The sequence below is a fragment of the Monodelphis domestica genome, chromosome 2, assembly GCF_027887165.1.
Source record: "Monodelphis domestica isolate mMonDom1 chromosome 2, mMonDom1.pri, whole genome shotgun sequence".
NCBI classification, from domain to species: Eukaryota; Metazoa; Chordata; class Mammalia; order Didelphimorphia; family Didelphidae; genus Monodelphis; species Monodelphis domestica.
In genome coordinates this window covers 285,790,870-285,806,649 of record NC_077228.1, presented here as the reverse complement: position 1 = coordinate 285,806,649, position 15,780 = coordinate 285,790,870, and the positions used below count along the sequence as shown (strand labels likewise).

Here is a 15,780-nt window from a genome sequence, read left to right as displayed (position 1 = left end):
AAGTACTCATTTCTCAAATATATAGAGGACTGAGTGAAATTTATAAGAAAACTAATCATTCCACAATTGATAAATGGTCAAAGGATATAAACAGATATAGTTCTCAAATGAATTAAAACTATCTATAGTCATGTGAAAGAATGCTCCTAATCAATATTGATTAGAGAATTGCAAATTAAAACACCCTAACAGACTAATACAATGAAAAAGGAAAATTACAAATGTTGGGAGGGAATGTGGGAAAATTTGGACACTAATACACTGTTGGTAGAACTGTGAACTGATTTAACCATTTTGGAGAGTAATAAGGAACCACACCCAAAAGGCCATAAAACAATGCATTATCCTTTGACCCAGCAATACTACTACAGGGTTTGTATCCCAAAGAGATCAGAGATGGGGAAAAGGATCTATGGGCACAAAAATATTTTTAGCAGTTCTCTTTACCGTGGCATGGAACTAGAAACTGGGGAGGGGGGTGCCCATTAATCGGGGGATGGAGAAACAAGTTGTGGTATATAGTGGCAAATAGTGGTAAATATAGTGTCATAAGAAATAATGAACAGGATAAAAAAACTGTAAAGACTTATATGAACTGATGCAAAATGAAGTGAACAGAATGAGAATAGTATAAACAGCAACAGAAATATTGTACAATGATCAATTGTGAAGGACTAAACTGTTATTTGCAAAAAAAATGGTCCCAAGATAACCTAAATGGACCATGATAAAAATGCTATCCACAGCCAGAGAAGGAACTGTTGGAATCTGATTACAGATCAAAGCATGTTATCTTTCATTTTATTATATGTGTGGATATATATCTTCTGTCACAGTATGGGGAATATGGAAATCCATACAGCATGAAAGCACTAGTATAAACGATAACATTATTTTGCCACCTTGAGGGAGAGAATCTGAATTGCAAAATGTCAGAAAACATATTGTCAGAAATTGTTTCTATATGTAACTGAAAAAAAATTTAAAAAGTAAAAAAAAAATCTCTAATAAGAGAAAAAGTATCCAATATTCAACCATACAAGAATCTAAGTGGGTTATGGGTTCATCTTTTATCTTTGATTTTCTTCAACCAAAAAATAAGTCAAAAGGCAAGAAAAAGGCTGGGAAAATGAGCAAACATAAAAAAAGAACCTGACCACAGAAAATAACTGTGGTGATAAGGAAGATCAAAACACAAAATCAGAAGAGATCAAAGAAGCTACATGCAAAGCCTCAAAGAAAAATATGAACTGCTTTCAGATTATGGAAGAGCTCAAAAAGGATTTAAAAAATCAAATAAGAGAAGCAGAGGAAAAATGGGGGTGGGGGGGGAATGAAAGTGATGCAAGAAAGAATCAACAGCTTGGTAAAGGAGAAACAGATGGGAGATCTTGCATTCAAATCTGTCTTCAGACACTTCTGAGTTGTGTGACCCTGGGCAAGACATTTAATCTTGACCTTACCAACCCTTTGCTGTGGAACTAATACTTAATATCTTCTAAGACAGAAAGTAAGGATTTTTTAAAAAGAAAAAAGGAGAATTGGACAAATGGAAAAGGAGGTATAAAAGTTTACTGAAGAAAAACAATTCCCTTAAAATTAAAAAAAGGGCAAGTGGAAGCTAATGATGCCATGAAACATTAAGAAATGATACAACAAAATCAAAAGAGTGAAAAAAAAAACAGAAGAAAATGTGAATTATATCATTGGGAAAACAACTGACCTAGAAAATAGATTAAGGAGATATAAATTTAAGAATTATTGTATTACTTGAAATCCATGGTAAAACAAACCAAAAAAAAAAAAAAGAACCTAGAGATTATATTTCAAGAACTTATTAAGAAAACCACTTTGACATCCAAGAATCAAGAGGGAAAAGGGAAACTGAAAAAAATACACTGATATCTCCTGAAAGAGATCCCCCAAATGAAAACTTCTAAGAATATTATAGTCAAATTCAAATTCTAGAGCATCCAGATCAAGAAGAAAATATTACAAGCAGCTAGAAAGAAACAATTCAAATATTATGGAGGTATTGTCAGAATAACATAGTGATTACGAGTTTCTACACTGAAGGATTGGAGGGCTTGGAATATAATGTTCTAGAGGACAAAGGAGTTGGGATTATAACCAAGAACCCAGCAAAACGTAGTATAACTGATTCTTTAGGGGAATGAAAATTAAATGAAATAGAAGACTTTCAAGCATTCCTGATGATATATGGAATATAATAGGTCTCCAAATCCTAAAAACCACCTGGAGATATTAAAAAAACATTAGTATTTTAAAATATATGCATGCAAATGCATTAAATTATTTTTAGGTCCTCAATTCCTAGCAGTACTTAACAATGTTCTATTTGCTAAGACAGATTGCAATGTGTCCAATTTGAGGCCTCTAAATTAAGTTGGAAAAAGTACAGAGGAAAATAATGAAAACATTGGACATGTGATATAGGTCCTTTAATGTTCAAAAGACGAGGTTAAAAGGGGACTTAATTTTCAAATGTAAGGTTTAAAAAATATTTCTACAATGCAGAGGCATTTGTGAGTAGCAATTATATATCTCATCATGTTCTTGGAGATGGAAAAAATACTGCATGGATTTGTTCTAAGAAATGAAAAAGGAAGTTTATAGAGAATTTTGAAAACATTAAATAGGAGAAAAAATGATATAACTAATTTTTGCAAACTTAGATGATTAATGTTATCTTTAATGAATATTCTCACTTCATTAATGAGATACTATAAATTAGAGTACCTGTTAAATATATTTCTTGGAGGAAGAAGCAAAGGAATAACAGTATTGCTTAAACATTCACAAAGGGGACAAAGGAATTCTCCATTTTCTACATCATAGCTTGTGTGCACACGTAATCTCTGTTGTCTTCTTTGTTCCTTTGCTTGTACAGCATCAAAATACCTTCAAAACAGGAGTTAGGTCTTTCAATGAAATTCACATTAAAAAAAATATCATTAATTATATAGTTCCCACAGCTCTAGCATCAACTAGCCATGTAACCTTGGACAAATCAAAGATTTCTGGATCTTAGTCTCATCTAAGGATAAAGCTAGAGGACTTCTAAGGTCAATTGTAGTGCTATTCTATAATCCATAAATAACAATCTGGAACAGAGATGAAGTTTAGAGGATCACAGGTTTTACTCCATTGCTCAACAAAGAGCTGGCAGCAAGAAATTGCATTGCATTACTAAGGAACTCTGTGTTTACTAGAATCCTAGGAAATATTTAATATATTTATCAAAGTAAGCAAATAATGTGTTTTTTTTACAGTGAGGCAGAATTATCTTGGTTTCTTATTAAATGATTTCCCTAACGTTTATAATCAGTATGAGTATATTACTCTTTGGAGTATAAAGAGTTTTGTTTTACTAGAGGTGAACTTTTAGTGATCTGCATGTAATTTTTTTTTCATTCCACCTCAAAAGATTTTTAATGACAATAGATATGTACCCTAGATTTAATTACCTCCCCACTTTTATATAGAAAATGTTTAAGATAAAATATTTATCTGTTTACAACGGTCAAATCACCTAATATTATATTAATTTGGAGAGTATAAGTAATGATGCAAGTAGTAAAGATGATCCAGCATCATAATATTTTTGTCATATTTTCCAAGAACCCCAGTGGGCCTGGGGAAACTCAAAAGAATCCTACAGCTGGCTTAGACCCTACTCTATACAAACTGGCATGGCTGAGGTGGTGGCAGCACTAGGTCCTCTTTAGTTAGCAGCAGTGAGCCATGATAACTCAGAGAATATGTAGATAGTACTACTTACCAAGGATCCAAGATTACTTAATTTAATTTAGACCTAAAGACAGAAAAGACACCATTTTCCAAGCACAAGGTCAAATCTCACTCCACCACTCTCAACAACTCCTTCCTGGAACTGAATTTACTCTAATGATCCTCCTTCCTCAGTTACATTATTTAATATTTGTCACTATGTACTATCTTCCTTAGAAGGAAAAAAGGGTTAGATTTACTTGCAATGCTGCATTATATATGTATCTATATAGTCTCATGAATATTTGTAAATAATCCCTTTTATTATCAATAAATAATAAACTTTATCCATAATTAGTTCAATAGTGATAAGTTATTTGTATTTGCAAGTTTGGAGTCCTTTTCTGGTATTGAACTTCCTTAAGTTCAATTTTGAGAACTGAAAGTAATGTTAATATTTATAAATATTGATCAACAATTACCTTTGCCAACAGTGCGCATGCATTATGTGCCCGCAGCTACCAGTGTGTGTTCCACAGGACAAGTCGGGATGCATAAATAATGGATCGTATTTTTCTAGATAAAAAGAGGGAAAAAAGAGAGTATTTATTTTTCATATGAAAAATGCGCTCCCAAAAGTTCTATTTAAATTCTCCATCATGGCCTGGAGATAACTGTAGGTTCACAAAAGCTAAATCAATCAACCAACATTTATTAAACACCTCCTATGTGTCATATCCTTTGCTGATGATAAACAAAAAAACAAATAATCTCTGGCCTCAATAGCTTGGCTTACATTCTATTGAGGGGAAATGATAACATGCTCATAAATAAGCAAATATGAAACACATAAAATATAATGCAGGGTAATTTTGGGCAAGAAGCACTGACATTTGGTTGAGGGCGGGGGGAGAATTGGGCAAGACCTCCTGCTCAAAGTAGTGCCTGAGCTGAGTTTTGAAACTGATTGATTTATTTTTACTAATTACATATAATAATAAATTTCCACATAAGTTTTTTGAAATTCTACAATCCAAATTTTCTCCCTTCCTCCCTCCCTTTCCTCCACACTCTCAGAGTTGGCAAATAATTTAATCTGGGTTATAGATGTATTATCATGCAAAACATATTGCTATACTGTTCATTTTTGTAAGTGAATAATCATATAAAATCAAAACCTTAAATAAACAAGTGAAAAATCATCTGCTCTCATCTGCATCCCAACTCCAACAGTTTTTTCTCTTGAGATGGATAGGATTCTTTGTTATATAAGTCCCTCAGAATTGTCCTGGATCATGGTATTTGCTGAAAGTAACTAAATCTACCAGAGTTGATCATTCCACAATATTGCTGTTACTGTGTACAATGTCCTCCTGGCTCTTCTCACTTCACTCTGCATCAGTTCATGCAGATCTTTACAATTCTTTTTGAAATCATCCTGTTCATCATTCCTTATAGCACAATAGTATTTCATCCTGTCATATACCACAATTTGTTCAGCCTTTCCCTAATTGATGGACATGATTTCAATTTCCAATTCTTTGCCACTACAAAGAGCGTGGCTATACATATTTTTGTACAAGTAGGAACTTGCTCTCTTTTTTCTTATCCCTTTGTGATACAGACTTGGTAATGATATTACTGGAACAAAGAGTTTACATTGTTTTATAACACTTTGGGCATAGTTCCAAATTGCCCTCCAGCTGAGCTCTGAATTTTGTAAATGGCAGAGGTGAGGAGGGTGTGCATTCAAGAAATGTGGAATAACCTGGTAAAGAGACAGGAGACTAAATGTCATGTATGGGGAACAGCAAGGATAGTTTGGCTGGATTGTAGAGTGAATGAAGGCAAACAATATACCCTAAGGCAGGGCAGCTAAGTGACGCAGCAGATGGAGATGGGAGGTCTCAGGTTCAAGTCCAGCCTCAGACACTTCTTAGTTGTGTATCTGTGGACAAGTCACTTAACCCCAGTTACTTAGACCTTAATGTTCTTCTGCCTTGGAACTAATACTCAGTTGATTTTATGACAGAAGGTAAGACTTAATAAAAAATACACACATACACACACATTCTCTCTCTAAGGCTGGAAAGGTAGGTTGGCTCCATGTTGTGAGGGAATTTACATGACAAATAGAGGAATTTGTATTTGATCCTAGAGGTAAGAGGGGCCACTAATGTTTACTGAGCAGGGTAGTGATATGGTTAGACTTGTGCTTTAGGAATATCAGTCTGGTAGTGGTGTAGAAAATGAGTTTCAGAGACACTCAAGGCAAAGAGACCAATAAGAAGTCTATGATGATACTCCAGGGCAAGAGGTAATAAGGGCCTGGATTAAAGTGATAGCTGCTGAGTATAACAAAGAGAACAGAACTGATAGGTGTTGGGGAGGAAGAAACAAGATATGGAAACTGATTAGCTATGTGGGATGAAGCAAACAAAGTAAGGAGTTAAGATGATTTTAAAGTTGGAAGGGTAATAACATAATAAAAATGACAATTCTGCCCAAATTAATCTACTTATTGAGTGCCAAACCTATCAAACTACCAAAAAACTTTTTATAGAATTAAAAATTATTTTTATAAATAATTTAATAAAATTATATAACAAAGTTCATCTGGAAGAACAAGAGATCAAGAATATCAAGGGAAATAATGAAAAAAGATGTGAAGGATGGGGGCCAGATCTTAAACTGTACTATAAAGCAATGGTCATCAAAACATTATGATACTGGCTACTAAGAGACAGGAGGGAGGATCAATGGAATAGACTAGAAGTAAATGATCTCAGCAAGCTAGAGTTCAATAAACCCAAAGATCCTAGCTTTTGGGACAAGAACTCACTATTTGACAAAAACTGCTGGGAAAATTGGAAAACAGTATGGGAAAAATCAAGTTTAGATCAACATCTTACACCTAATACCAAGATAAATTAAAAAAAAAAGGGTAAATGACTTAAATATAAAGAATGAAATCATAAATAAATTAATTGAACATAGAATAGTATACCTGTCAGATCTGTGGGAAAGGAAGGAATTTAAGACCAAACAAGAGATAGAGAACATTACAAAATGTAAAATGAATGGCTTTGATCATATCAAATTAAAAAGGATTTGTACAAACAAAACCAATGCAACCAAAACGAGAAGGAAAGCAACAAAATGGGAGAACATTTTTATAACAAACTCTCTGAAAAAAGGTTTAATTTTCCAAATATATAAGGAACTAAGTCAAATTTACAAAAAATCAAGCCATTCCCCAATTGACAAAAAGTCAAGGGACATGAATAGGCAGTTTTCACATGATGAAATCAAAAGTATCAATAAGCACATGAAAAAAGTGTTCTCAACCCCTCCTGATTAGAGAAATGCAAATTAAAACAACTCTAGTCTTACACCTAGCAGATTGATCAATATGATAGTAAAGGAAAGTGCTAAGTATTGGAGGAGATGAGACAAAATTGGGACACTTAATTCACTGCTGGTGAAGTTGTGAATTGGGCCAACCATTCTGCAGGGCAATTTGGAATTATGTACAAAGGCCTTTAAAAGAATGCCAGCCCTTTGACCCAGCTGTACCACTTCTGGGTTTGTACTCCAAAGAGATAACAGGAAAATACGTATACACAAATATTTTTAGCCACACTCTTTTGTAGTTGGAAAAAAACTTGAAAATGAGGGGGTGTCCATCAATTGGGGAAAAGCTGAACAAATTGTGATATCTGATGGTGATGGAATATTATTGTGCTGAAAGGAATAATGAACTGGAGGAATTCCATGTGAACTGGAAAGATCTCTAGGAATTGATGCAGAGCAAAAGGAGCAGAACTTGTAGAACACTACACAGAGACTGATACATTACGGCAAATCAAATGTAAATAGACTTTTCTACTAGCAGCAATGCAATGACCCAGAGAAGTCCAGAAGAACTTATGAGAAAGAACACAGTCCACATTCAGATGTGAAGATAGGATTAACTCTCCCCTTGCCTATTTTTAATTTAATCAACAAAAACTGAAAACATCCCTACTTAACACTAGGTAGGGGAGGTCTGCAAGCTACTTGCTAAAAGTAGATGTCAACTCATCCCCTGGGCAATGCTAAGCAAATTTAAAGACTGCAATTGGCTCCTGTAAAGTCGAGGAAGGGACAGGAAAGGACATGGAAAAAGGACTATAAAAGTCCCGAATTTCTTGTACAAGGGGGGTCTTCAGCGTGAATCTTGGGCTTAGAGGATCTTGGACTGGGACTGTGGTTTGGAGCTACAACGTGGGACTTTGACCTGGGACTCTGGCTCTTGGACTGCTTCTGGTAATTCTCCTTTGGAGTTTCATTTGGGTAAGTGAGAAGCTGACCCTCCTTTCCTGGCTTCTGGAGAGATTAGTTCCAGAGAGGTCTCCCCTTTTTGGAGGAGGCTATGTGGATTGAACCCTTGTTTAATTTACCACCAAGTTCTCCTGCTGAGGAGTTAATGAGCCCTGCATAGGTTGAGCCAGGGACCAGAGCAACATTTAGAGTGATAGGCTAGACTTCTTACTCTACCCTCTTTTACATTTTTCTACTTTCACTATTTCCACCTCTTTGTTAATAAAGTTACTGAAAGTCAATTTGACTTGAGCTATACTATTTTTAAATTGGTGATCACAGTATTATCTTAGAATTCTCATATATTTAATCAAACCCATAATTTTAATTCCTTACAAAGAAAGAACGGTGGGAACAGAAACGCAGAACAATTATGATTGATCATGTAATTTGATATCGATATAATTAGGGTTTTAATATTAAAAGATCACTTTACTGCAAATATGAATTACATGGAAATGGGTTTTGAACAATGATACATGTATAACCCAGTTTGTCAGCTCTGGGAGGGGAGAAAATCATGAATCATGTAACCATGGAAAAATATTCTAAATTAAAAAAAAATTAAAAATGTTTAAATAAAGATAACAGAAAAAATTAGAAATTTAAAAATATTATGCAATAAAAAAGGTTAATAAGCAACAAAGCAAACCACTGCCAAATACTGAATTAGACTAGGATTATGGCTAGGACTGAAGTGACATACCTGGATCCTGAATAAATTTATTTCTGTTTTTTGACAATACAGTTGACCGCTGAACAAATGCTGCTAGTACCATAGCTTTGTTGTCAACTTTAACCTCCTGTTCCTCTTGACACAAAATACAAGTAACAATTTGCCTCTGTTCGGTGACTTGAGTTTGTTCTGGGCCCAAGGCTATGAGGGGGGTATCTGAAATCATAGGACTAAAATAAAAAGAAAGTTGTGAATATATGGCTAATTATGAATGAATGACCCTAAAACATTCTGGTTAATGATGGTACCCAATAATGACCATAGTTATGTTATTTGGTATTTAATTAAATGTATTTGAATTTGAAACATATCCAAACACCTATTCACAAATTACTTGTTAACAAATCAAGATTTCAAAGATTTTAGCAAGAAGAAAACATTACAAAACTCTTCTATCAACATGAATTAATATAAAACTTCAGATTCAAAGTATGCTTAAATCTTATGAGAAACCTGAGAAACAAAAAAAAAAATTTAAACCCTTACCTTCTGTCTTGGAGCCAATATTGGCTCCAAAGCAGAAGAGTGGTGAGGGCTAGGCAATGGGAATCAAGTGACTTGTCCAGGGTCACACAGCTGGGAAGTATCTGAGGTCAGATTTGAACCTAGGACCTCCCATCTCTAGGTCTGGCTCTCAATCCCTTTCTTTCATATTTACCTTTTCATGTTTCTCTTGCTTTCTGTGCTTGGATATAAAATTTTCCACTAAGTTCTGGTCTTTTCTTAGCAAATGCTTGGAAATCTATTTTGTTGAATGCCCATACTTTCCCCTGGAAGTATATAGTCAGTTTTGCTGGGTAGTTGATTCTTGGTTGGAGACCCAGCTCTCTTGCCTTTCTAAATATCGTGTTCCATGCTTTGCGGTCTCTTAGTGTGTTAGCCGCTAAGTCCTGTGTGATCCTTATGGGAGCCCCCTTATATCTGAAGCTCCTCTTCTTGGCTTCTTGTAGGATTTTCTCCTTTTCTTGGAGGCTCTTGAATTTGGCAATTACATTCCTAGGGGTTGTCTTTTGGGGATTTGGTATAGAGGGTGTTCTATGAACCCTTTCTATTTCTATTTTGCCCCCTTGCTCCAGAACATGGGGGCAATTTTCTTTTATAATCTCCTGTAGAATAATATCGAGTTTATTGTTTATCTCTGGTTTTTCTGGGAGACCGATAATTCGGAGGTTGTCTCTTCTCCCTCTGTTTTCCAGATCTGTGACCTTCTCAGTGAGATATTTTATGTTTTCTTCTAATTCATTAATTTTTTGGGTTTGCTTTATTGATTCTTGCTGTTTTATGATCTCACTTTCTTCAAGTTGCTTAATTCTGGTCGTTAGGGACTGGTTTTGCTTTTCAGCTTTGTTTGCCCTTCTATTGGATGCTTCGAGCTCTTTTTCCAATTGAGTAGTCTTATCTGTCAGACTGCTGATCTCTTTCTCCCATTTTTCTTTCCAGGTTTCCATCTTTTGGATAAGTTCCAGTTTGAGATCTTCCAGAGCTTGTTGATAGATTCCATTTTGGGAGGCATGTTCTGATTTTTTTTGAATTTCCTCCTCATTCTCTTCTTTTCCTTGGGTACTCCCTCCATAAAAGTTTTCAATAGTCACCTTTTTCCCTTTCTTCCTGGAGGCTTGATTTTGGGCCATGTGAGCCATCCCTTTGGTGGTTTTATTCCCCTTTCCTTTTTGGTCTGGGGTCTGGGTGATATGGGCAGGTTTTATGTGGATTTAGGTTGCCTCAGACTAGTTCTTCCCAGCCTCCGAGGTTTCTTAGAGAGCTGGGCCCCTGATCACAGCCACACTGCCCAGGTGTTCAGCTGCGCCCAGACAGTCAGCGCATGGTCCGCCCCTGGTGTTTAGCTCCGCCCAGATGTTTAGTGCAACCTCCCCAAGTACAGCTCCGCGGACCCCTGTGCTCAGCGCCCAGTTCTCCTGTGAAACTGCCCTGAGACGTTTTTTCCTGGCAGTCCCCAGATCCCAAGGACCCTGGAGTGGCCCCCCTCCCCCCAGACAGAGATATTCCCCACTCACTCGCTGTCCCGGTGATCGCTCCGGTAGCTCACTCTGGTTTGGTGGGGGGGGGGGGGGGGGGGAGGGCGGCTCAGTTCACATTTCTGTGCAAGTTTTTCCTCCTTATTATTATAGTGTGGAAATGTTCAAACCCCACGTACCTTTGCCTCTGTGGGGTACTGGGGAGTCTTGTTCCGCCAAAGGTGATTTTTATGCTCCTTTGATGTAGTCTATTTTGTTCGGTGCCAGGGAGAGGAAGCTTGTGGCGTCTAGATTGCAGCCATGATTCTCTGGCTCTCAATCCACTGAGCTACCCAGATACCCCCCAAAACCTGAGAATTTTATCAACTATTATTCACCCCAAATAATTGCCTGAATCCATTTCCTCTCTATATTCTATATATTTTTTTCCTATCATTTAGTCCTAGGCAGTCATGTTTTTCCTGTAAAACTGCATCCTGGTGTGAGAAAATTAAAAGCCCGTTGTTTCTTTAAACCCTTAAATTTTATAAATTTCCACATAAGTTAAAAAATAGGAAAAAAATATTATTTTAACTACAGGGAGTTCAGAGCTATTCAAAAGTCCATTCCATCTATTCTTTACATGATTTACAACTTGGCTTAAGAACACATCTTAAAACTCTGTCACCATACCATTTTCAGCAGCAAAGTTTTCTTAAAGTCCTATAGGGACTCTGGATAAAAGTAGGGACCTTTTTTTCTGCATGAGAGCTGAAGTTAGACATGGAATACAATTTAAGCTCCCGAGAAATTCCTTCTAATATGCTCTTTGGTCACCTTTACAAAAAATTCCTGGAAGGCAGTATGGATAAGGTATTTCAAAAAATCTATACTAAAGATGTCTAGACCAAGATGTCAAATATTTTGAATGGAGAGCAACAGGCAGGAGGAAAGAATTTATATAAAAATCTATTTTTAAAAACTAACCAAATCTAAGTTTTTTAAAATGCTCAACTAAAACATTAAGATGAAATATTTAAATTATCTTAGTTTAGAAATGAGGGCATAAGAGGCAGCTGGGTAGCTCAGTGGATTGAGAGCCAGGCCTAGAGACGGGAGGTCCTAGGTTCAAATCTGGCCTCAGACACTTCCCAGCTGTGTGACCCTGGGCAAGTCACTTACCCCCATTGCCTAGCCTTTACCATTCTTCTGCCTTGGAACCAATACACAGTATTGATTCAAAGACGGAAGGTAAGGGTTTTTAAAAAAAAGAAAGAAAGAAAGAAAAAAGAAATGAGGGCATAGCCCAGCTGAGAAAGAGCTAGACATGAAATCAAGAAGGTCTGGGTTCAGGCCTTGCCTCTGATACATAGTCTCACTGTGTGTGACTAGAGGCAAGTAATTCAACTCTATAATATATGTTATAGATGAGCTGCCATCAAGTCAACTCCACAAAAGGCTAGAAATATTTCTTTACCTGTTATCAAGAATGGTGGATGTGGAAGCATCTAGTTCTAATGTTTGCTGAAAGAGTTCTTTGTTTTCATCTATGAAGTGTCTTTGCATTTCAGACATTTGAGCCATGATTTTCTCTCTCCGAAGCCTGGCTATTTCAGCTTTTCTCTTCCTCTCAGCTTTATCTTTATCCTTTGAGTTCTGAAATGAAATTCAACTAGGCATTTTAGAAGCATAATGATTAGATTTAATTCTGTACTGTTCATAGCTTCCTTTTTTGAGCAAAGGTTTTTAGCTGTAGCATTAGCCTTAAACAGGGGTTCCCAAACTAGAGGCAATTTATCTGGCCCCCACTGCACTTCCGGAAGGGGCACCTCTTTCACTGGTGGCCAGTGAGAGGAGCATTCTGTGCTCCTGGAGTACTGTATGTGGTGGCGCTGCAAATCATGGTGGTGCTCACATACAGTACTACTCCCAGTGACAATCCTTTGCATGGCGCCTTGATCTGAACTGAACGAGGTGCCACACAAAGGATTATGTGGCTGCACAATGGAAGATGGCAGCATGGTGAGTGGCGATCTGGGGGAGGGGATTCCGCACTGTGTATACTGCTGCCCAGTATAGTGGTGGCAGTGATGGGCCTGTGCAAGGTGTGACAGGCCCATCACAGCCAGCGCTGCAGCCTCTGCTATCCCAGACAGTGGCATAAAGTGTCAGAGGCCCAGCACCACCTCCAGTACTGTATACAAGCATTGGATAGAAGTGATCTGGCCTATGACATCAGTGGTGGGCTTCTACTGTGAGAATTCCACCACTGCCACTGGGTGTTTTATAAGACACTCTCTGTTTTTTTTTTTTTGGTCAAATGAATATAAGACTGTCTTTTTTTTTTTTTTTTGAGAAACACGGTAGTATAGTGGCCCCCATACTTCTATAATAGGGGTCATTATGTTGTGCATCTGGGGGAGTATGGTTACCATTGTACTATGTGGGGGAAGTGAGGCATGTATTTTTTGTATTATGGTCTATAATTACAGATTCATAAATATGGACCGCAAGAGGACACTTAATAGTGTCCTGCCTTCTTTTTTCCTGCCATGGAATCTGATCGCTTGGGTCTCACCCATGCGATCAGATTCCTGTGTGAGTTCACAGATCGCAGTGTGGTTCGCACATGGTAGTGTGAACTGGAAAGGTGGTGGAGGAACCGGCTCTGTAACTGTGCTGGTTCCTGCACCCCACCAGTGTGAACCCGAGGTAAAAGTGGAGTTCCACCAATATGGCCACTGGTGAGGCTGAAATGATGTGGACTGGGAAAGCTGCATTGATGGACACAGATCAGACTGCATTGATGGGCAGTGCAGTCTGTAAGCCTGTGTGGGCAAAATTATTGTTGGTATATTGTTTTTGTAGGGCTATATATATAAATGTATTTTACTAATAGCAATTTGGAATCCCTAGGAAACAATGATGTCAAGAAAGAGAAAATTGACTCAGAGTGTAAGATATCATTCAAAGAACAGTGGACTTATGATTACTTTTTCATGCAGTACAAGGAAAAAGCTGTGTGTCTGATATGCCAGAATATAGTGTCTGTGTTCAAAGAATACAATTTGCGTCAACACTATCAAATATAAACATAAAGATAAATATGATTATTTGGTTGGTGATGTGAGAAAAGATAAAATATTAAAACTGAAAAATACATTGACAACTCAGCAAAATACTTCTGTGAAGCAGAAGCAGCTAAATATTTCATCACTGAGAGCAAGTTTTCAAATTGCCAAGCTAATAGCATGCACTGGCAGACCATTCGTGGAGGGAGAATTTGTTAAAGAGTGCCTTCTTTCTATTGCCAAAGAGATCTGCCCAGAAAAAGGCAGATTTATTTAGTAAAGTTAATCTTTCAGGATCTACAATTACATGAAGGATTGAAGAAATGGGAGACAATTTGCATCAGCATTTGCAAAACTCTGCAAGAAAACTTTGCTATTTTCCCTTGGCACTCAATGAGAGAAATTATGTTTGTGATTCTGCACAACTTCTAATTTTTATTTGTGGGACAAATGACAATTTCAAAGTCACAGAAGAGCTTGCCGCACTGCAAAGCATCAAAGGAACAACTACAGGAGAGGATATCTATGAAAAGGTTTCCCAAACTGTGAAGGATTTGGAGCCGGACTGGGCTAAACTAGTCAGTGTGACAACTGATGGTGCTCCTAGCATGGTGGGGTCTCAGAAAAGAGTAATTGCTTGCATTAACCAAGAGATGGATAAACGTAGTAAACATTCTCATCCAATAGCCATACACTGACTCATCCATCAATAAGCACTGCTATATAGTAAACACAGAAGTGGGACTCTGTTATGAAAATTGGGGTATCTTGTGTTAACTTCATTAGAGCTAATGCACTAAACTACAGACAATTTTAGGAATTTCTGTCTGAGCTAAATGTTGCCTATGAAGATGTTCTGTACCACACAGAAGTCCGTTGGGTGAGTTGAGGGAGAGTTTTGAGACATTTCTATGACTTACTTCCCCAGATTACAGCTTTTATGCTTTCAAAAAACAAAGAAGTATCAGAACTCAATGATGCAGAATGCAGATGTAACAGAGCTACTCAACAGTTTCAATGTGCAACTTCAAGGAAAAGGGAAGCTCATCTGTGATATGCAATCACATGTGAAAGCAGCATTTGAAGTAAAATTAGACCTCTTTATTAAACAAGTGAAGGAGGAAAATTTCTGCCATCTCCCCTTAACTCAAAATCTGTTAGCAGAAAAACCCTTGGTTGTATTCCCAAAAGAAACATGTGTGGATTCACTGGAAAAATTGCAAAAGGAGTTCCAATTCAGATTTAAAGAGCTTCATCTCCATGAACAGGATATATAGCTTTTCTGTAACCCATTTTCTACTGACATTGAAAATGTGGATACAAGTTACCAAATGAAACTGGCTGAACTGCAGAATTGTGACTCTCTGAAAGATGTATTCAAGTCAAGCAGCTTGCCTAATTTCTATGCATCTCTCTCCTCTGAGACATATCCTAATCTCAGGAACCATGCACTCAAAATGGCAACCATCTTTGGTAGCACTTATGTCTGTGAACAGACTTTTTTCCAGAATGAAACATCTGAAATCTCCAACCAGATCTAGACTAACTGATGCACACTTACATCACTTGTTTCGGCTAACAGTGACAAATATGGAACCGAACATCGACCATCTCATTAGCCAAAAGCAGGCCCATAGTTCCCATTGAAATACTGGTCAGTTTGTTGATTTAAATTTACTTGTTCTTTATTTTAAATATTGTATTTGTTCCTGTTTTGTTTTTTTTACTTTAAAATAAGATGTGTGCAGTGTGCATAGGGATTTGTTCATAGTTTTTTTTTTAAATAGTCCGGCCCTCCAACAATCTGAGGGACAGTGAACTGGCCCCCTGTGTAAAAAGTTTGGGGATCCCTGGCCTAAAATATAAGATTTTAAAAGTCAAATGGCAGAGCAAAGAAATCAAGTAC

At 37.0% G+C, this 15,780-nt stretch overlaps 1 protein-coding gene across 2 annotated transcripts in view; it reads right to left on the bottom strand.

Moving 5' to 3' along the window:
• The window catches only part of UBR2 (ubiquitin protein ligase E3 component n-recognin 2), a 168,936-nt gene that overhangs the window by 27,269 nt on the left and 125,887 nt on the right, over positions 1 to 15,780 (bottom strand). For both annotated transcript variants that reach the window (XM_001362230.4, XM_003340481.4), the window contains exons 29-32: positions 12,281 to 12,459; positions 8,819 to 9,018; positions 4,233 to 4,326; positions 2,761 to 2,922 (exon numbers count right to left, since the gene is read on the bottom strand). In XM_001362230.4, coding sequence (XP_001362267.1) covers positions 2,761 to 2,922; positions 4,233 to 4,326; positions 8,819 to 9,018; positions 12,281 to 12,459 — 635 coding nt within the window. The remainder of the gene's footprint in view (positions 1 to 2,760; positions 2,923 to 4,232; positions 4,327 to 8,818; positions 9,019 to 12,280; positions 12,460 to 15,780) is intronic.